The 23,202-nt window shown below is 42.8% G+C and overlaps 1 protein-coding gene across 1 annotated transcript; it reads left to right on the top strand.

Moving 5' to 3' along the window:
• On the top strand, window positions 1–18,997 carry LOC109871528 (opsin-5-like). Its single transcript, XM_031807129.1, has 8 exons — window positions 1–192; window positions 425–553; window positions 759–855; window positions 1,607–1,700; window positions 14,422–14,584; window positions 15,315–15,442; window positions 16,193–16,527; window positions 18,260–18,997. The coding sequence occupies exons 3-8, from the start codon at window positions 796–798 to the stop codon at window positions 18,965–18,967; spliced, it is 1,488 nt and encodes a 495-aa protein (XP_031662989.1). The 5' UTR covers window positions 1–192; window positions 425–553; window positions 759–795; the 3' UTR covers window positions 18,968–18,997.
• The last annotated feature ends 4,205 nt before the right edge of the window (window positions 18,998–23,202 follow it).

The raw sequence follows: 23,202 nt of genomic DNA, 5'->3' as shown, positions 1-23,202 counted from the left end.
GACGTGTTCTGCTTTCGAACGGAGCTCACGGCAAATCAATTACCGAATTTGGCCAACCGTAAGAAAAGTCGTTTCAATTTAACAATCCTCCAGTCAGCATGGAGTTGAATTTAGTTTGCTAACCCCCAGGGTGACTTTTGATTAAAGCAGTGGTGTTCTAAAGTCTAGGTCATTGTCTTGTCATCCACACAGGTAAGTGGTAACCCTGCACTTCACCAGCCTACTTCTGTCAAACGAGTCAATCGAACTCTCATTTAACAGCTGTGGTGGTTGTTTAAAGCAGAGCTCGCAACACAGTGTTCAAAGTCAATACAAGTGCTTTTGGAAGATATTGATCCTCTTGTCTAATCATTGTCTTGTCTTGGACTAATGACAATACGAGTTCTAACAAGGTGATACATTGACATTTTAATTGTGATTTCAGATCTGGTTGGAGATGTTAGTTATGCCATTGCTCAATATCCGGTCTTTCTAGGCAACCCAAAGCAATTGACCCCTGTGACCCCTGTGTCTGGTGACATCATTGGTCTGGTATCAGATGTCTAACAGATATGTACTTGATCCCCTCAATGAAAATGGATGATTAAAGATGGATCACCTGTAAAGGATAGTTTAGATACAGCCTTTATTGTTTTAGTTATTATGTCATTCGTTAAGGCTGCTAGTTTCACTGCAGATTTCATGTCCTATTTCTGCAATACTTTTCATGTGAAAATGGAAAAAAAGCATCTCATATAATGATTGATGTTTCATCTTAGGGAGAATAACATTGAACCAACAACAGGCTGAGAGTTGATGGATAAGTCACAGGAGGCTGCTGAGGGGAGGATAGCTCATAATAATGACTGGAACAGAGTGAGTTAAATGGTATCCAACACATGGAAACTATGTGTTTGCTGGTTTTAATAGCATTCCACTCATTGCTCTCGAGCCATTACCACGATCCCATCCTCCCCAATTAAGGTGCCACCAACCTTCTGCACTGTAAGTCTACATCCTTCCCCCCCCCCCCCATGTCTCCATCTGTTTCTTTCTCTCGCTCATACACACAGACACACACCATCTTCTTTAGAGTAACCTACACTAAATGATGCATGCATAAAGATTGCAGTCTTGCAATGCCAATATCCATTCAGAAATCCATTTCATACTACCACCAATGGTCCCAGCGCCATGCACTGGTTTAAATGTGTGACCACATACACTCAAACAGACTCACACTGAGCTAACATGACCCTGCAGTGCTAAGCACCACATAAATCATTGCTGTGAGCAGCCGAAAGGATCATATACTACCATAAGGTATAATCCCATTCATTTCTTTCTGATATCCCACCACACACACGCTCTCACACACATACACACACACAAAAAAAAATCAGGCGTACTCTCAGCTCCCATCCCTCTCTATGCCTTGGAGCAAAAAATAGTTCTTACTCATCTTTCTGTTAACAATGCAACTTAAAACCACCCTTGTGATGGGTTGTGTGGACTGAGGGGCTTGGATTTACTGACGAGAGGGAGAGAGAGAGAGAGAGAGAATAAACATTGATCATGTTTAGTACACATTTGTAACTATATCTCTTTCTATTCTCTTCCATTTCAGATGAGGGAGATTGCCAACGTTGAGGACATTGCATTCCATTCAAACATACCTGTGGCGGCGGACATAACAGTAGCCATAGTGTATGCTGTGTTTGGTAAGTGAGCTCTCTCTTCAAAAAGGGTTCACTTACACCCCCACCCCCCAGTCAGCCACATGTGAATGTAGGCAGAGAGGAGAGGATGAAGCATGTTGCTGACCTGTAACATGATGACCAACTCTCTCTGTCAGTTCTCGGCATGACGCCAGACTACACACTGGGACTTAACCTGGGAGTGTGTGTGTGTGTTCTCATGTGCGTACGTTTTATTAGTCGAATGTAGAGGATACACATGGTATGCACCGTCCAACGAAATGCTTATTTGCAGGTTCCTTCTCGACAATGCAACCAGAAGAAACAATAGAAGATAAGAACACGAACATAAAGTAAATGGCTCAGTAGAACAGAATAAATATGTCAGCATACATTTAATGCAGGAAGGCACAATTTACAGAATAATATGTACACATGTTTTGTGCAGTGTCGGTATCTAGCAGGAGTAGGCAGGGTTGCCATGTCCATCACTTTCTAACCACATAGAGCAACTTTTAAAACGATGTCACGGGTGAAAATGTATTGGTCGCTGGTTGTTTTTTGTTGTTGGCTACTTCTAAGTTGCACCCCGCCAGCCATGTAATTTCTCTTTAAAAAAACTCAAATCGATTTCACTGTGACCTGCTGGTGACTATCAGGCACTGAGACAAGCTGTTGCTGAGTCAGGGGTACCGTATGGGGTGGGAAAGTTAAGACAATTCTAAGGGCCTGTGACTGATAGGGGCCCTAAAAAATGATTAGAACATTAGGTTAAAAAAATTCAGCGTTAAATTATTAACATATCATCATTAATATACGTTTTTATTTGCAATGTACAAATAAAACCAGCGTTTTATTTTTCTTTTCTTGTTTTTGGTAAAAAGTTAACCTCTTGTTTTCGAGAAGACCCTCTTAGGGGGAAGGGATGTAGCCACTATGCAGAGTCTCCCTCTCATGACTTTAGTAGGCCGTGGGTAGACAGAGGCCTTGTTCTTCCACCAGCTCAGAGGATCCTCCAAATAGGATCGCACCTCCATTATGGCATCTGCTGAGGGATTCCTTCATGCTGCATCCCCAGTTGCTCTCTCGTCAAACAGCATCCAAACAGAAGACGTTTCTGGCACCACTGCTGGTGCTTCTGCTCCATCTGATCCCTCTTCTTCCTGTTGCCCTGGTGCCTGAGCCAGCTGACTGCTGGGGCTGTCCCTCCCTGCTGCTGAGGTTATTCCTTGAAGAGCCTCATCAATCAAGTGCAGCGGTTTCTGATAGCACGTGATTATATTCCATTCTGTGGAACTTTCTCTCCATTGATGAACATAGGGTGTCCATCAACTCTGTCACATGTCCTGTGGTTACATTTGCTTCTCTCTGGCGGCTGGCTGTGATTCGCTGCAGACCCTTACACAGTATCATTTTTTAGGCTGTCACATAGCTGAAAAGAGAGAACAGTAACTTATTAGTTCAGGTTCAAGTTTTGTCTACTGATACTGCATTCATATACATATATAATGCTGGATTAAATAATGATGTTGTAATAACTGCTTACGGTACCTGTCTCCACTGATCTCCACAGTGACTTGCTCAAAGGGTTCCAGGACTCTGCACACCTCCTCCAACACCTGCCATTCCTCTTGGGTCAGAGCATCAACAGGTGCATTGACAATGGCCAGGGTAGAGATCATGGCATCCTTTGACTCAAGAAACAGCTTCAACATATAAAATGTTGAATTTCACCTTGTAATGCAGTCTTTTTCAGGCCTCAGCTCAGGCATCCCCATCTGGCGTTGTGTAGACGTTCGTTTTTGAGCACCTGCTGTGCTCCTGTTGAAGTATTCCCCAAATGCTTTCACTTTGTCCACAGTGGGCTTCATCACCTTCAGAGCATCTCTTACAACCAGGTTGATTGTGTGGGCAAGACATGGATGATGGAAATTCTGAAAATGTTCATGGCTTTGGTTATGTTAGTTGCATTGTCGCTAACACGAGAGACCACTTTTCCATCTACTTGCCATTCTCTGGCCACTCTCAACAGTTCCTCTACCAAGTTCTCTGAGGTGTGTCTGTTGCTGAACTCAAAGCAGTCCAGAAGACAGCTAGACATCAAAAAAATCTTCAATGAAGTGACATGTAACCAACATGTAAGAAGTGGTTACCCTTGATACCCGACCATTTCGAATCCCTCCGTACCTTCTCCACTATGCAATCTGGTTTCCAAACTGGTCATGGGTGCACCTCAGCCATGCTCAAGGTCCTAAACGATATCACAACCGCCATCGATAAAATACAACACTGTGCAGCCGTCTTCATCGACCTGGCCAAGGCTTTCGACTCTGTCAATCACCACATTCTTATCGGCAGACTCAATAGCCTTGGCTTCTCAAATGACTGCCTCGCCTGGTTCACCAAATACTTCTCAGACAGAGTTCAGTGTGTCAAATCGGAGGGCCTGTTGTCTGGACCTCTGGCATTCTCTATGGCGGAGCCACAGGGTTCAATTCTCTTTTCTCTGTATATATCAATGATGTCTCTCTTGCTGCTGGTGATTCTCTGATCCACCTCTACGCAGATGACACCATTCTGTATACCTCTGGCCCTTCTTTGGACACTGTGCTAACAAACCTCCAAATGAGCTTCAACACCATACAACTCTCCTTCCGCTGCCTCCAACTGCTTTTAAATGCTAGTAAAACTAAGTGCATGCTCTTCGACCGATTGCTGCCCACACCCTCCCGCCCGACTAGCATCACTACTCTGGACGGTTCTGACCTAGAATATGTGGATAACTAGAAATACCTAGGTGTCTGGTTAGACTGTAAACTCTCCTTCCAGACTCACAATAAGCATCTCCAATCCAAATTTAAATCTAGAATAGGCTTCCTTTTTCGCAACAAAGCCTTCTTTACTCATGCCGCCAAACATACTCTCGTAAAACTGACTGTCCTACCGATCCTTGACTTTGCCGATGTCATTTACAAAATAGCCCCCAATGCTCTACTCAGAAAACTGGATGTAGTCTATCACAGTGCCATCCGTTTTATCACCAAAGCCCCATATACTACTCACCACTGTGACCTCTACGCTCTCGTTGGCTGGCGCTCAATACATATCCCTCACCAAACCCACTGGCTACAGGTCATCTATAAGTCTTTGCGAGGTAAAGCCCCGCCTTATCTCAGCTCACTGGTCACCATAGCAACGCTCACCCGTAGCACAAACTCCAGCAGATATATTACACTGGTCATCCCCAAAGCCATTACTTCCTTTGGCCACCTTTCCTTCCAGTTCTCTGCTGCCAATGACTGGAACGGATTGCAAAAATCTCTGAAGCTGGAGTCTTATATCTCCCTCTCTAACTTTAAGCATCAGCTGTCAGAGCAGTTTACCAATCACTGTACCTGTACACAGCCAATCTGTAAATAGCACACCCGACTACCTCATCCCCATATTATTACTTACCCTCTTTCTCTTTTGCACCCCAGTATCTCTACTTGCACATCATCATCTGCACATATATCACTCCAGTATTAAAGCTAAATTGCAATTATTTTAGCCTCTATGGCCTATTTATTGCCTACCTCCCTACTCTTCTACATTTGCACACACTGTACATAGATCTTTCTATTTTTCTTTTCTTTTGTGTTATTGACTGTATGGTTGTTTATGTGTAACTCTGTGTTGTTGTTTTTGTCGCACTGCTATGCTTTATCTTGGCCAGGTCGCGGTTGTAAATGAGAACTTGTTCCCAACTGGCCTACCTGGTAAAATAAAGGTGAAATAAAATAAATAAATAAATAAAAAATGTCCAGCAGTCAGTGGTAAGGCAAACTGCAGTCGCTTTCCTGCACTGAAGCCTTTGTGCTCTCGTACAGTTGTGGAATAAGGGATTTTGAAAGGGGTTTTCTGCTTGGAATTGTGTACATTGGATTTAGACTATAGCTATAATTTCTACAATCTCCACAATCGAAAATGGCTGGAAATCGGTGGCAATCATTTTAGCCAATGCAATATCAATTTTGGCCTTGTTTTGCAACAGACATAGAGTTTGGCATAAACTGGTCCATAGAAGACTGCGTTGCTGTGGGTCGCGGAGTAGGCCTACTTGACTGAGCGGATATATCTGCACGTGTGGGTGCACAGTTAGCGTATGCCGGTATAAGTTGGGCATTTATATGAGATTTTGTTTTGACAAATTCTGGTGCTCTAACATTGTCTACATTATTAAAATAAATCCAAATGCTACTGTGCTTCTGACTCATTTTCCAGCTGTTGTTTTCACAGTTGTCCTTCCTCTCTTTCCTCGGCTGCTAAGTGTGTGACTGTGAGTGAGTTGGCTCGGCCCTCCCTCACGCATCTTTGGTTCATTGGTTGACACTGCGTGTCTGATTGACAGGAACAACAGGTGAGGCTGTTAGTCTGAGCAGACAGTAAGAAAGTCTGTGTGTGCTCGAGCATTTACCCCTATATTATTTTATTTCATTTTTCATTCTTTGAATTAGTTAATTCTATTAATTTAAAATGTTTAATTATTCATATCCTATTTAAAAAAATATATATATAAATAGATTCGGCTTCTTCTGATATGTGTCTCCCAAAGATCACCTACAAGAGCTGGCTCTTGGAGCAAATGACCCTTCACTAATAGCATTGAATTGAGAGTGCGGAGTGCCGGTGGAGCATCATGCCTCAGCTTCCTAAAGAAAAATATGGCTTCCAAAAATGAAAAGAGAGAAAAGAAAGGGCGACAGAATGTCACCCAATTTTTCACAAAGGAAGGTCGGTGTCGCCCATGAGTGGTGGAAATTGACCTGTTAGCTTAGTCCATATTGAAATAAGCAAATGTTGCTCTCCTAACATTAGCTACTTCATATCTTCACAGAAAATTCAGAGTGTTTTCATTTCGCTCCACTTTTAGCCAACATTTAATCAATGTGGGCAAAGTTTTTGCAAGCTATTCATACTAAATCAGTTGTCCCTGCCCCTGCCTGGTGCCAGGCCCAACAGATGCAGCTTCAGGCTCAGCAGCCCCGTCTCCCCATCCCCATACCCCTGAACCAACCCCGTCTCCCCATCCCCATACCCCTGAACCAGCCCCGTCTCCCCATCCCCATACCCCTGAACCAGCCCTACTCCCAACTGAAGAAGGAGGTGAACAGCATTGTATTGAATGACATGTAATTTAGCCTAATTGCAGGTACTGCAATGCATTGAGGACAGGAATGTGATTCCTCAGTCAGGAAAAATCTCACTTGACACAGAGGCAGCCAATATCATAGCCTTAAAAGGAAGAGATGCAGGCTCTTAGAGATGGATGGGAGTCCGTCCTGTCTGAGGCAACACTGATTGCTACGCATATTTAGCAAGGAACACAGCCCCCACAGGTAACGGAAGAGATTCCATGATGAGACCTCTCAACAGACAGCTCAGGACAGTGCAGCAATGGTGTTTCGGAACACAGTGTTTTTTTAAAAGAATTTTCTGCTGTTCTGAAAGTTGGGCAGATTAGTGAGGATTAAGAAACACCCTTCTGTTTGCCAGCCACTGATCATGAAATATTCCAGAGATCTTACACCTGAGATTCAAAAGGAAGTAAGACACCTGAACACTGTATATGCTGCCACTTTCCCCCCTAACTTGTCCCCTCTTGGTCTCCTGAATGCAATTTGTAAGATGCAGCTGCAAAGTATTTTTGGAGAAGTGTGCATTGCTTTACGTATATTTGCACACTGCCTGTGACCGTTGCTGGTGGCGAGAGCATTCAGTAAGCTAAAACGGATAAACTATTTGAGGTCCAATATGTCCCAGGACAGGCTTTGCAGTCTCGCCATGCTGTCCATTGAAATTCAGTTAGCTAGAAATCTGAACTTCAAAGACTTGATCAGTGACTTTGCTAGCAAGAAGGCTCAGCACTGGGCTCTTGGTGAGTAAGGCTGAGCAAGGGCCAGTGATAACTGTTAAATGACATGGCTGTGGATATTGGATCACAACACACATGATGCCCACAGGCTGAGAACAGACTGAGAACAGACTGAGAACAAGATATATCGCAAAGTAATTGCGTGATTTCCATAAAATGTGTTGTGCACAATCAAGTCCCCAAGTGGAAGAAACCTATTGATTTGGTGACCTCTTGACCTTTCCTCTAGCGCCACCATCAGGCCTTTTCATTTTGTTGTCCATTTTCCATTTCCACTTTTACAGCTGCTTATTTTCTAGTTGTTATGTATACATAGCTCAAATCTGCTGCTGATTTTATTATTTTGTTTGTTATAGAATTCTATAGATGACCATGTTAATTTATTTTTAATTGAAGAGGTTAATGTATATTTAAGTTAATTTATTTTAAGTTATTCATTAATGTTAAGAGAATTTTCCATTAAAATTATCTTTAGACTGTAAAAGATGGCATTTAGCACATTTCTTATAGAGGGTATCAGTCTTACATCAAATAGTGAATTCCATTGTACGCAGAATGTTGCATGCATATCTGCACAGAGTTATATTTTCATAGCTCACTGTCAGTAAATATTGGACAACAAGAGAGTTGCTGGCCTGCAAAGGTAGAGTTATTTAAAGCTTTGAATGGGTCGGTTGGGTTCTGGAGGTGTGTGGTTACAGCAATTGCGCAGGGTTGGTGTGGCCTGTGGTGGTGCGGCCCAATGTGATATCTTTTCACGCCTCTGTGCTGAGTGAGTGAGTGGTGGGCTGGGGAGGGCGCGTGTGTGTGTGTGTGTGTGTGTGTGTGTGTGTGTGTTGAGAGAGCACTGCAGCAAGTGCGCCTCTGTGCTGAGTGAGTGAGTGGTGGGCTGGGGAGGGCGCGTGTGTGTGTGTGTGTGTGTGTGTGTGTGTGTGTGTGTGTGTGTGTGTGTGTGTTGAGAGAGCACTGCAGCAAAAAGCTTAGTCCACTACTGGCTGAGTCATGTGAGTGAGAGGAGACAGAGCAGAATGCTCGCACGTTGTGACAACTGTTGACCAGTTGTAGGTCGGCTATTTAGATTATCAGTATATAGACACCTTTTTAAAAAACCTTTTTCCCATAAAACATATTAACACGCTAGAACTGATGTGTTTCAGGGATGCTCAGTTCTTGGGTCTCGGGGGCTGCCTGAGTGGAAATTTGAAATGTAAGTTATGGAACTCCCTTGTGTGCTTCTGTTATGAGGAAAAGTCCTCAGTGAAATTTAGATGTGGATAATGATGCATTTGCATCTGTTGGCCATCAAGTAACCTATTAATGTATATGCCATTGTAGGCTACCATTTGATACAATAAATATGTTGAGTCATCGCAAATGAATTTGTGCCACTTGTGTAGCCTACCGGTAAACAGACTGGTAAACAGATTTAATAAATAGCCTATAACAGATTATTGTTGTTGTAGCCTTGTGTTTTTATTTCATTATTAAGGGCCATGTTTAGTTAATTAAATTGGAAGTTATCAAAACTCTGTCGCAATTGCAGTTCAATTGTTAGTACGCATAAAATTGACGGTAACAGGCAGTCAGATTAGGCTACAGGTAAATAAAATAAACGCTGGCTGTTGTTGACCAGCATATTCAGTTCATATCCACATTATTCATATTTCATTCGGTGATTGAAATTATGACCACATCCTCAGAAGCCTATTCCAGCAGGCTATTGGGAAACACAAAGCACTTCTTACCTCGAAATCGCCTTGTTATTCATGTTGAATCAATTAGTCTGTCAATTTGAACTAAGCAAGCTGCTAAATCATTCAGTTTACACCTTGCATATATCTTGACTAGGCTACTGTAGCCCATCTGAAATTAGATGTAAGCCTATCAGGGGCTATAGGCTACCTGCATCTTGCTAAGCAAACCATGGCAAAGTTGGATTACAATCATATACCCAGTTTTTAGTCAGTAGTATATGCCTATTAAAATGACATGTCAATCTCTCAAGTATGCCATTTATAACGGGTTGTAGTCCTAATATCTGGCACATAGGGGAGGATTGTGGACTACAGGAAAGGAGGACCGAGCACGCCCCCCATTCTCATCGACGGGGCTGTAGTGGAGCAGGTTGAGAGCTTGTGTTATTATGCCATTATTAATTACCATGTTAAGTTAATTAAATTGGAAGTTCCTTGGCGTCCACATCACCAACAAACTGACAGTGTCCAAGCACACCAAGACAGTTGTGAAGAGGGCACGACAAAACCAATTCCCCTTCAAGAGACTGAAAAGATTTGGCATGGGTCATCAGATCCTCAAAATGTTTTACAGCTGCACCATCGAGAGCATCCTGACAGGTTTCATCACTGCCTGGTATGGCAAATGCTCGGCCTCCGACTGCAAGGCACTACAGAGGGTAGTGCGTACGGCCCAGTACATCACTGGGGCCAAGCTTTCTGCCATCCAGGACCTCTATAAAAGGCGGTGTCAAAGGAAGGCCCTAAGAATTGTCAAAGACTCCAGCCACCCTAGTCATAGACTGTCCTCTCTGCTACCGCACGGCAAGTGGTACAAGTGGTACCGGAGCACCAAGTGTAGGTCCAACAGGCTTCTAAACAGCTTCTACTCCCAAGCCATAAGACTCCTGAGCAGCTAATCAAATGCCCCCTCCTTTACGATGCTGCTACTCTCTGTTATTATCTATGCATAGTCACTTTAATAACTCTACCTACATGTACATATTACCTTGACACCGGTGCCCTGCACATTGACTCTGTACCGGTACCCCGCTATTGTTATTTACTGCTGCTCTTATTTGCTATTCTTATCTCTTACTACTTTGTCTTTTTTTTAGGTATTTTCTTAAAAATGCATTGTTGGTTAAGGGCTTGTAACTAAGCATTTCACTGTAAGTATTCGGGGAATGTGACAAATACAATTTGTTTTGATAAATAATTGCCAGAAAATAGTTTTTTTTGCTCAGAAATTTTGAGAACATCTGTCCAACTTTCTTCACTCACACTCTCCTGTCGGATTGATCTGTAGTTATGCAGAAGAGAAGAGATTTATGTACAAATATAAACTGGGTGGTTTGATCCCTGAATGCTGATTGGCTGACAGCTGGTATGACAAAGCATTTATTTTTACTGCCATAATTACTTTGGTAACCAGTTTATAATAGCAATGAGGTAGTTCGGGGGTTTGTGATATATGGCCAATATACCGCGTTGCTATACCACATTGCGTCGTGCATAAGAACAGCCCTTAGCCATGGTATATTGGCCATATACCACACCTCCTCAGGCCTTATTGCTTAATTATAAACTGGGTTCGTGCCCTGAATGCTGATTTGGCTGAAAGTTTCAGACTCTTACCAGGGGTATGACAAAAAAAACTATTTTTGCTGTTTTAATTACATTGGTAACCAGTTTATAATAGCAATAAGACACCCCTGGATTTTTTGGTATATGGCCAATATACAATGGCTAACGGTTGTATCCAGGCACTCCGCTTTGGGTCATGCTTAAGAACAGCCCTCTGCGGTATTATATTAGCCATATACCACACCCCCTGGTGACTTATTGCTTAACCATAGCAGTCAAATGAGTTAAATCGACATCCATTGATGGAAATTGATCTGACAAGTTTACGGGCTAATTATATTTTGTCTTGAGACATATTCAAATTCCATTATTATGTCATAACTTACAAGAATAGTCATTTTGATGAAAACTGAATTTTGCTTCTAACGTCGTAACAAGTTAAAAGGATATTCCTTCTTAATTTTAGGGCCCGGCCCCTTTTTTCTCCACTTCCTGCTTGAATGACATGCCCAAAGTAAACTGCCTGTAACTCAGGCCATGAAGTCAGGATATGCAAATAATTGGTACCATTGGAAAGAAAACACTTTGAGGTTTGTAGAAATTTTAAAATAATGATGGAGAATATAACACAAAAGATATGTTAGGAGAAAATCCAAAGAAAAATCAACCAGAATAATTTTTTTTGAGACCATTCTATTAGAAATGCAAGAGAAAGGTCATATTGAGAATTAGCTCCCTGGATGCAATTCCTATGGCTTCCACAGGGTGTCAGCAGTCTATGTTCAAGGTTTCAGGCTTGTAACTTCAAAAACGAATAAGAAATATCAGTTTTAGTAGGTCACAGTCTTGGAAATTCGTGTTTGTGCGCACCATGAAGACATTACGCACCTGTTAAAATCGGTTTCCTATTGAACATACTTCTTTCCGAAACAAATATTATAGTTTAGGGTATCTGGGGAGTAAATAGAAATGTATTTTGACTTGTTGAAACAAAGTTTAGGGGTAGATTTTCGGATTCCTTTCTCTGCAAGTTGAACGAGTGGATTACTCAAATCGATGGCGCCAACTAAACAGACTTTTTGGGCTATAAAGAAGGATTTTATCTAACAAGACTACATGTTATAGTTGGGACCCTTTGGATGACAAATCAGAGGAAGATTTTCAAAAAGTATGTGAATATTTAATTGTTATATGTGAATGTATGAAACCTGTGCTGGTGGAAAAATATTTTGACGTTGGGCGCCGTCCTCAAACAATCGTATGGCATGTTTTCGCTGTAATGGCTACTGTAAATCGGACAGTGCAGTTAGATTAACAATAATTTAAGCTTTCAACCGATATAAGATACTTTTATGTACCTAAATGTTTAAAATCCACAATATTTATGATTATTTATTTGAATTCCCCGTCCTCAAGTTTCACCGGAAGTTGTCCCGATAGTGGGACACCGATCCTTAAGAAGTTTTAATTGACTCGATAACGTTATAGAAAAAGGGTGGCAATTCCTCTCTTGCTACAGAAAAAAAGTGGGCTAGTTTTCAGGCATTTTGGGCTGGTTTTGAGTGGTCATTGTCTTTGAAATTTTGGTTAGTCCTGGCAACCCTGGGTGGAGGAGGCGTCTTGCGGTGGGTGTACTGTGAGCAAGTGACACGGGGAACAAAGATTTTTATAACTAAACCATGATAGACCACAACTTGTCGTTTCCAGTGGGAGAAAAATAATCGTAGTGGGCAGGACAATAAAGGAGGTGAGCAAAGCCAAGCACGAGCTAGCAAGAGCCTATTTGAGTGTTCTAGCATGTATTTGCATATTTCTGTTTGGGACACACGCTCTGAAGTGCACGTGTACAATCACTCAAATCGCCCTTGCACTCCTTCTAAACAACGCAATGTTTAAAACGTTCTTTGTACTTCTATACTGAACAAAAATATAAAGGTAACATGTAAGGTGTTGGTCCCTTGTTTCATGAGCTGAAATAAAAGATCCCAGAAATGTTCCATACGCATAGAATTCTCTCATTCTGTGCACAAATTTGTTTACATCCCTGTTAGTGAGCATTTCTCCTCTGCCAACATAATCCATCTACCTGACAGATGTGGCATATCAAGAAGCTGATTAAACAGTATGAGCATTACACAGGTGCAACTTGTGCTGGGGGCATAAAAGGCCACTCTAAAATTGAGTTGTCACACACCACAATACCACAGATGTCTCGTGTTTTGAGGGAGCGTGCAATTAGAATGCTGACTGCAGGAATGTCCACCAGAGCTGTTGCAAGAGAATGTAATGTTAATTTCTCTACCATAAGCCGCCTCCTACGTTGTTTTAGAGAATTTGGCAGTACGTCCAACCGGCCTCATAACCGTAGATCACGTAAAAACACGCCAGCCCAGGACCTCAACATCTGTTTTCTTCACCTGCGTGATCGTCTGAGACATGCCACCCTGCCAGCTGATGGGTTTGCACAACTGAATAATTTCTGCACAAACTGTCAGAAACCGTCTCAGGGAAGCTCATCTGCGTGCTCGTCATCCACACCAGGGTCTTGACCTGACTGCAGTTCAGCATCGTAACCAATTTCATTGAGAAAATGCTCACCTTCGATGGCCACTGTCATGTTGGAGAAGTGTGCTCTTTATGGCTGAATCCCGGTTTCAACTGTACTGGGCAGATGGCAGACAACGTGTTTGGCGTCGCGTGGGGAGCGGTTTGCTGTTGTCAACATTGGGAACAGAGTGCCCCATGGGGATTTATGGTATGGGCATGCATGAGCTATGGACAACAAATGCAATTTCCAGCAACTTGGCACAGCCTTTGAAGAGCAGTGGGACAACATTCCACAGGCCACAATCAACAGCCTGATCAATTAATTAAATATATTATATGCAAAGGAGATGTCGTGCTGCATGAGGCAAATGGTGGTCACACCAGATACTAACTAGTTTTCTGATCCACACCACTACATTTTAAAAAAAGAAGAAAGAAGGTATCTGTAACCACCAGATGCACATCAGTATTCCCAGTCATGTGAAATCCATAGATTAGGGCCTAATGAATTTTCCTTATACGAACAGCAACATCTTTGAAATTGTTCCATGTTGAATTTATATTTTTGTTCCGTGTAGATTTATGCAGTGTCCTTGTTCATTAGTTACATCAATGTGTAATTACGCTCCATTGATAGGAAAAGTCTGGGGAAATAATATACCATATTCATTGACTCTGAACACTGCCCTTAATATTCCTTTGGGACACAGCCCCATTGGGACGTCATTTATTTCAAACATGTTCTTTAACTATACTGATTACAGGCATAGACATAGAATTACTAGAACGGACATACCCAACAGAACACGGCCATTCGACAGTACAGCCGTGCCCGTTCTAGTGTTTATATTTCTGCATATTTATATACCCCTCCAGTTGTTGTCCTGAGGCGTGTCCGTCTCTGTGGTAATTATCACAGCAGAGTACTGAGTGGTGTCTCTGTCTCTCTCTCTCTGGTCTGCAGGTGTGTGCTCTCTGTTTGGCAACAGCACACTGCTCTACGTCTCCTACAAGAAGAAGCGCCTGCTCAAACCAGCTGAGATTTTCATTATCAACCTGGCCATCAGCGACATGGGTCTGACCCTGTCCCTCTACCCCATGGCCATCACCTCCAGCATCTACCACAAGTACTGTACACCCATGTTTACACCACAGAGCCAAGCCTAGCAAATATCTACCACAGGAACTGTACAAACCATCAAATAATAGTGAAATAAGGGAGTACCCAGGTCTGGCACTGTATAGTATTTTACAGTGCCAAGCCAAGCTGTACTGTGCTGTCTGACCTGGTTACTCATCCACTGGATCCTCCTGGAAAGGATCATGTGAAAAGGACATTTCCAGGCCAGCACAGTGCAGTTCCCAAGCCACAGTAGCAGCCCATTGGAGAGGAGAGGAAATGCTTCACCTCACATGTGACTGGCTCCTATACTTCACAGACACACTGTAAAGGAATCCTGTAGTTTTGTTACGGTAACTTACTGGCAGCCAATTGCCTGTACATTACTGTAAATAAAGGTACATTAAGTTCATGTAAAAACCAAAAGGATTTTACTTTCTTTTTTTTACAGTGCAGGAAACTGTAGTGTTTTGATGTCTAACGCTGGCCTTATGCCACAACACTGTGTAAATGCAGATTAGTAAAGGTTTTGGGTTTGGATTAAAAACTATCCTCTCCAACAGGTCCTGCTTTACTGTACATTGAATGATTAGTGTGTTCTCACTCTCTCTCTCTTTCGGTATTTCTCCCCCCCTTCTCTATTTATCCCTCTAATTCCCTCTCTCCCTCTACGGCCTTTCTGACCCCTCCCGCTCTCGCTTGTTCCCTCTCTTTCTGTTCCTCCCCCTCTCCCTCAGGTGGCTGTTTGGGAAAACGGTGTGTTTGATCTACGCGTTCTGCAGCGTGTTGTTTGGGATCTGCAGTCTGACCACTCTCACCCTGTTGAGCATGGTGTGTTTTGTGAAAGTATGTTATCCTCTCTACGGTAAGTCATCAAAGAGCCTGGCCCTAGTCTTGCCCATGGAATTGACAGAGGATTAGTAAAAGTCGACACTAAGTAGTTGACTGTTGATTTATTGATGGGGCGAAAATCTAAAGTTCAAAGGAACTAGATAATCAAAAGAAGTAGATAATTCCTCAGTGACCGAACAAACATCAGCCACTGCTTTGATGGCTGACAAGTCCACTTGCAACTGACTAACCAACACTCAATTAGTATGGCTTGTGATGTTGGCAAAAATTGTGCCATCCAGCTGAGGCACACTCTAACAAATGAGTTATTAATGTATTCTCTCATTGCTGTTCTTTCTAAATATGGTCTAGTACATAATGGATCAGTTATCCATGTATTTAGTATGTGCACCATAACATACCCAGGGCTGGAAATTGAGAAAATCACTCTGGGAGCATTCAAAACAGTTCTGAAAAATGTGTACCTGTCAAAATATTCCCCTATGACATTTTCAGTTTTAGAAATCCCCACCTGTGCTTATCAGAATCTCTAATGATGACCATGCTATCCTATTAAGCTGACTATCTCCCTATCCATCCATCATCTCTCCATCTATCCATCCTTCTCCCATCCATCATCCATCTCTCATCTCCCCTTCCATCCATCCTTCTCCCCACCATTGATCGATCCATCTGTCTCCCCATCCATCCATCCATCTCCCCATGAATCCATCTCCCCATGCATCCCCCATCCATCTCTCTACCCATCCATTTGTCCATTCAGGTAACCGATTCAACCCGGGGCATGGCCGTCTGCTGATAGTCTGTGCATGGGTCTGGGCCCTGGTGTTCGCCTTCTCCCCTCTGGCCCACTGGGGAGAGTATGGTCCAGAGCCATATGGCACAGCCTGCTGCATCGACTGGCGCCTGTCCAACCTGCACCCCGTGGCCCGCTCCTACACAATGGCGCTCTTTATCTTGTGCTACATCGTGCCCTGCTGCATCATCACGGTATCCTACACGGGCATCCTGATGACGGTTCGAGCCTCTCGTAAGGCCATGGAACATCACGAGGCCCGGCCGGCCAAGATGAGCAACATCCAGGCTGTTATTGTGAAGGTGAGCACTGAACAGAGTCTAACAGGGGTACTGTACCGTAAAGCATGTTCTGACAACTGTTGATTTTAAAAAGGGATAAATATATAGTAGTAGTCAAGTTTGGACACATTCAAGGGTTTTTCTTTATATTTACTATATTGTAGAATAACAGTGAAGACATCAAAACAATGAAATAACACATATGGAACCAAACAAGTGTTAAACAAATCAAATCAAAATATATTTTAGATTTTAGAATCTTCAAAGTAGCCAGCCTTTGCCTTGATGACAGCTTTGCACACTTTTGGCATTCTCTCAGCCAGCTTCATGAGGAATGCTTTTCCAACAGTCTTGAAGGAGTTCCCACATGTGCTGAGCACTTGTTGGCTGCTTTTCCTTCACTCTGCGGTCCGACTTATCCCAAACCATCTCAATTGAATGACTTTCCCATTGTTCCTCAAATACAGTGTATGATATACCATTTTGTAGTTCTGAGTCTATACTTTTATCCAATGTGGTGAGTGAAAAATGTACTTTTAACAAGGCACACCTGTATTACAGGTGACTACCTCATAAGGCCAGTTGAGAGAATGCCTAGTGCAAAGCTGTCATCAAGGCAAAAAGGGTGGTTCCTATGAAGAATCAACAATAAAATATTTTGATTTGTTTAACCCTTTTGTGGTTACTACATGATTCCATATGTGTTATTTTATAGTTTTGATGTCTTCACTATTATTCAACAATGTACTGTAGAAATTAGTACAAATAAAGAAAAACCCTGGAATGAGTAGGTGTGTCCAAACTTTTGACTGGGACTGTATTTGATTGGATGATTCATTAATTCAAAATTCAATTCAGAGTATTGTAAAGTTGTAAAGAGTACTGTACCTGTATATGCACCCCCATAGGGGCTTTATTAAAGTACTCATCCTCTCCCAGTCATGTACAGTACAGTACAGTATGTGCATCAACGCAACGCAACACACACACACACACACATCTCTCCCTGCAACCAGCCCCGCTCCAGGGGTGATGGTCCCCCCTCACCCACTCATACCGGAGATTGATGCAAATCTTATTATCAGGAAAACTACTCTGGTTGGGGACTCTTCTCTGAGGCGTGATTCCAACGTCATCCTCCATATTGAAAAGGGAGGGCCTAGGAGTCAGAATTAAACAAATTTAGAGGAACGAAGCGACGGGTGAAATATATATATTTTATATCAAAAGCCTCGCTTCAGAGACAGGTGACTTTCTAAAGTTCAGCTCCATCTCTCTCTCTCTCTCTCCCTGAGATTGGAAGTGACCTCAATAAATCCCCTAGTGATGGGAGGTTCTCATCAGAGGGATTTGGCTAGTTATACAGGAATACATTATGATGGATGTGGAGTCGGGTGCCTGCTGCACCCGCAGCTTAGTGGGCATCATCAGCCACAGCCTTCCTTGCTATACGTTTGGCTCAGGATCCATACGAGAACGCTTCACCAATACCTTCTTACTCTCTTCATCCAATCAGTGGCAGTCAGATAGGCCCTAATATCCCTCGCTCTAACCGTGTCGTTAAAAGAATCTCAATTCCTATTTCAATCATTCAAGCCTCGGGAGTCAGTCAGTTGTGAATGGAGTGCCTAGTGCACTAAAACGCCATCTGCCAATAGATCTTGTTAAACTGTTAAATAACATTTGCTCTCTCCTTCTCTCTCACTCTTTCCTTCCCCCCTTTTCTGTCCTATTGTTTATCTTTCTCCTCCAGCTGAGTGTTGCTGTCTGTATCGGTTTCTTCACAGCGTGGAGCCCTTATGCTGTGGTGTCGATGTGGGCAGCGTTTGGACACATGGAGAACATCCCACCATTGGCGTTCGCCATACTCGCAATGTTTTCCAAGTCCTCCACCATATACAATCCCATCATCTACCTGCTGCTCAGGCCCAACTTCCGCAGGGTGATGTACCGGGCCCTGCTGAGCTTTCGCAGGGCCTGTCTGAAGGGCTGCCTGTGCTCCTGCTCCCTACGCGCTGTGGGGAAGTGCCGCTCCGGCTCTGTGGTCCAGGTTAGCCTCCGGTCGCTCCGCAGACCACCAGGACACGACCAGTCCTGTTCCACCAACTCATCTGCCAACCAAGCCCTCGCCGGGTACAGAGGTTGTAGCAGCACCTGCGAGAAGTGCAGCGATGCCTTCGAGTGCTTCAGACACTACCCCAGAGATTGCCATGGTGGCACCAACCCCCCCAGCTCCTCAGTCAACACTAACGCACCTCAGGATCAGCTCTCAACAGAGCCCCAGCTGCAGCCACTGACACAGAAACCAACACGGAAGCAGAGGCAGAAGCATAAAAAACAGGAGGCCTGTCACAAGAAGTCCCTGCGAGCCACCATGAGCAGCAAAAGGACCTCGGAGATCGACAACCTTCAGATCAACTTGGAGATGGTGCCGGGACACGCAAAATTTGCCTGGCCCTAGAATGTGATATATGCGTCCTCTGGTTTTATACTTTTTACATCTCGGATATATATATATATATATATATATATATATATATATATATATATATATATATATATATATATATATATATATATATATATATATATATATATATTTCAGTTGATATTTAAAATGACTTTATTTATTTATCTGTCAAGATAGACAGTGACTTTGTTGAAATGCGCTTAGTAAAAACCTAGGTTGTCCTTCAGGGATTCATGTGGGCTGGAGGAGAACACAGTGGAACAAAATGGCACCCCATCATCCTCGGAAGGATCGGGACAGAAACCAAGGTACAATACTGTTTGCGGCAATAAACAGTTTGACACATGGACGATGGAAAGCGAAACCCACATTGACATCAGTTCCTCTTCCTCTACAATCCCATTTCCATCCGGTGTTTACAGTTGTCTAATACAGGAACATATACAGTAGGTGCTGGATTGTTTTATGTTGGTTCAGTACAGCATGGTTTAACTCAACATGAAACTGTTGACTTTATGTACAAAGGAGATCGATGAGAGAGACAGCGATAGAATCAACCAAAGTCATACGCAACAGCTGAAGATACTGATATTCACTCAACAATAAGCACTCCAGTATACATACTGTGTACACAGTGGGGCAAAAAAGTATTTAGTCAGCCACCAATTTTGCAAGTTCTCCCACTTAAAAAGATGAGAGAGGCCTGTAATTTTCATCATAGGTACACTTGACAGACTATGACAGACAAGATGAGAAAAAAAATTCCAGAAAAGATCCCGCAGGTCCCCCCGTGTGGTTCTGGGACACATTGTGAACCGTGTTGTGTGTGAAAACTGTGTGAAATATGCATGGCAGTCATCGGCATGGAATGTCCTCCGTTGCAAGGTTAAAAAAATGATTTGACCAAATCTACAAACTGTTGATTCCTTCCAATCATGTTACTAGCCATTAAATCTCCCCCCTGTTTTCCACAGCTGAACTAACAGTACTGTAGCACTTTGCCATGCACCTTCTCTCTCTGGGTAACTGTCTGTTGATTTATTCATTCATTTAAATGCCAACTGCCTATATGAGAAACTAATGAGCAAAGATATTTTTGTATTCTTGGTTAAAGTAAATATTGGTTCTTAATTAGATTGAATTATGGGGAGTCAATTGGAACAAAGTTCATTTAAACATCCACAAATCTGATATAATGTAATTATTGCGTGGAAAACAGACGCTAATCAGCATTTGCATTCGCTGATTTATTCATTAATCATACATGCAGAGATACATTTGCTCCTGTTTGCGAAGCGGATTAACAGGCTCCAGCCTTGATAAGAATGTTAGCATCACGATGTGGGAAGGTTTACAAAAAACATGAACCAATGCCTTTCAAAAGTGTCGAGCTTATCTCTTCTTCGTCCCTGATCCTTTTCAAGACATGCAATTAAAAAACAGTGTTTCGCAGCAGCCCATCGGCCGTGTGGTAGTCAGATAGAGATGGACCTCTGGGATCGGATCTGGGGTCAGATCTGGGGTCGGATCTGGGGTTGGATGGGTCCACACTCCGAGGAGAAGCTTCCTAAATACAGTAGCTGATGTTATTCTAATCAAATGCATATAGGCTCTACCCAGGTTCCTGTTGTTGCCTGCTGCCTGGCCAAATGAAATCTGGGCACTAGTCAAATGAAATTGAATTGGTCATGTACACATATCTTGCAGATGTTATCGTGGGTGTAGAGAAATGCTTATGTTCCTAGCTCCAACAGTGCAGTAATACCTAACAATACACACAAATCCCAAAAATAAAAAGGAATTAAGAAATTAGAACGACCAATGTCAGAGTATGGAATATGTGGCTCATATATATATATATACAGTTGAGGTCGGAGGTTTACATACACCTTTGCCAAATACATTTAAACTCAGTTTTTCACAATTCCTGACATTTAATCCTAGTAAAAATTCCCTGTCTTAGGTCAGTTATGATCAACATTTTATTTTAAGAATGTGAAATGTCAGAATAATAGAGAGAATGATTTCTTTCAGCTTTTATATCTTTCATCACATTCCCAGTGGGTCATAAGTTTACACACACTCAATTAGTATTTGGAAGCATTGCCTTTAAATTGTTTAACTTGGGTCAGACGTTTCTGGTAGCCTTCCACAAGCTTCCCACAATAAGTTGGGTGAATTTTGACCCATTCCTCCTGACAGAGCTGGTGTAACTGAGTCAGGTTTGTAGGATCCTTGCTCGCACACGCTTTTTCAGTTCTACCCACAAATGTTCTATAGGATTGAGGTCAGGGATTTGTGATGGCCACTCCAATACCTTGACTTTGTTGTCCTTAAGCCATTTTTTCCACAACTTTGGAAGTATGCTTAGGGTCATTGTCCATTTGGAAGACCCATTTGCGACCAAGCTTTAACTTCCTGACTGATGTCTTGAGATGTTGCTTCAATATATCCACATAATTTTACCACCTCATGATGCCATCCCAAGTCTGGTTCATCCTTGGGAGCAATTTCCAAACGCCTGAAGGTACCACATTCACCTGTACAAACAATAGTACGCAGGTATAAACACCATGGGACCAAGGAGCCGTCATAGCGCTCAGGAGGGAGACGTGTTCTGTCTCCTAGAGATGAACGTACTTTGGTTCGAAAAGTGCAAATCAATCCCAGAACAAGAACAACATGTGCAGTTTGCAACTGCACATGGGGACAAAAATCATACTTTTTGGAGAAATGTCCTCTGGTCTGCTGAAACAAAAATTGACCTGTTTGGCCATAATGTCCATCGTTATGTTTGGGGGAGGCTTGCAAGCCGAAGAACACCATCCCAACCGTGAAGCACGGGGGTGGCAGCATCATGTTGTGGGGGTGCTTTGTTGCAGGAGGGACTGGTGCACTTCATAAAATAGATGGCATCATGAGGAAGTAAAAGTATGTGGATATATTGAAGCAACAACTCAAGACATCAGTCTGGAAGTTAAAGCTTGGTCGCAAATGGGTCTTCCAAATGGACAATGACCCCAATGGCTTAAGGACAACAAAGTCAAGGTATTGGAGTGGCCATCACAAAGCCCTGACCTCAATCCCATAGAACATTTGTGGGTAGAACTGAAAAAGCGTGTGCGAGCAAGGATCCTACAAACCTGACTCAGTTACACCAGCTCTGCCAGGAGGAAGGGGCAAAAATTCACCCTACTTATTGTAGGCTTATTGAAGGCTACCGAAAACGTTTGACCCAAGTTAAACAATTTAAAGGCAATGCTACCAAATACTAATTGAGTGTATAAACTTCTGACCCACTGGGAATGTGATGAAAGAAATAAAAGCTGAAATAAATCATTCTCTCTGCTATTATTCTGACATTTCACATTCTTAAAGTAAAGTGGTGATCCTAACTGACCTAAAACAGGGAATATTTACTAGGATTAAATGTCAGGAATTGTGAAAAACTGAGTTTAAATGTATTTGGCTAAGGTGTATGTAAACTTCTGACTTCAACTGTAGACCAGTGTTCAATGAATATGTACATAGGGCAGCAGTCTCTAAGGTGAAGCGTTGAGTACCGGGTGGTAGCCGGCTAGTAACAGTGACCAAAGTTCAGGGCAGGGTACTGGGCAGAAGCCAACTAGTGGTGACTTTTTAACAGTGATGGCCTAGAGATCAATGCTATTTTTTTTGTCTCTTTGATGCATCTGTACTGTATCTGCCTTTTAGATAGTAGTGGGGTGAACAGGCTGTGGCTCGGGTGGCTGAGGTCCTTGATCTTCTTGGCCTTCCGGTAACACCGGGTGCAGTTGCCGTACCAGGCAGTGATACAGCCCGATTGGATGCTCACAATGGTGCATCTGTAGAAGTTTGTGAGAGTCTTAGGGGCCAAGCCACATTTCTTCAGCATCCTGAGGTTGAAGAGGCACTGTTGTGCTTTCTTCACCACAACATCTGTGTGGATGGACCATTTGTCAGTGATGTGCACACAAAGGAACTTGAAGCTTTTCATCCTCGTCACTGTGGCCCAGTCGATAGGAGTGTGCTCCCTCTCTCTCCTCATGGTTTAGTGATGAGCAAGGAGGGCACTATGGTGTTGAAGGCTGAGCTGTAGTCAACGAACAGCATTCTTACATAGGTATTCCTCTTGTCCAGTTGTGATAAGACAGTGTGCAGTGTGATGGTGATTACGTCATCTGTGGATGTTGGGGCGGTATGCAAATTGTTGTAGGTCCAGGGTG

Source organism: Oncorhynchus kisutch, linkage group LG27 (genome assembly GCF_002021735.2).
Source record: "Oncorhynchus kisutch isolate 150728-3 linkage group LG27, Okis_V2, whole genome shotgun sequence".
Classification (NCBI taxonomy): Eukaryota; Metazoa; Chordata; class Actinopteri; order Salmoniformes; family Salmonidae; genus Oncorhynchus; species Oncorhynchus kisutch.
This window is presented reverse-complemented; position numbering and strand designations above follow the sequence as displayed.

Bases quoted from the DNA above. Each gene is read 5' to 3' on its own strand.
- LOC109871528 (XM_031807129.1), top strand. From the start codon at position 796: ATGGATAAGTCACAGGAGGCTGCTGAGGGGAGGATAGCTCATAATAAT. The intron at 856-1,606 runs GTGAGTTAAATG...CTTCCATTTCAG, and splicing joins ATAATAATGACTGGAACAGA to ATGAGGGAGATTGCCAACGT. The intron at 1,701-14,421 runs GTAAGTGAGCTC...TCTGGTCTGCAG, and splicing joins CATAGTGTATGCTGTGTTTG to GTGTGTGCTCTCTGTTTGGC.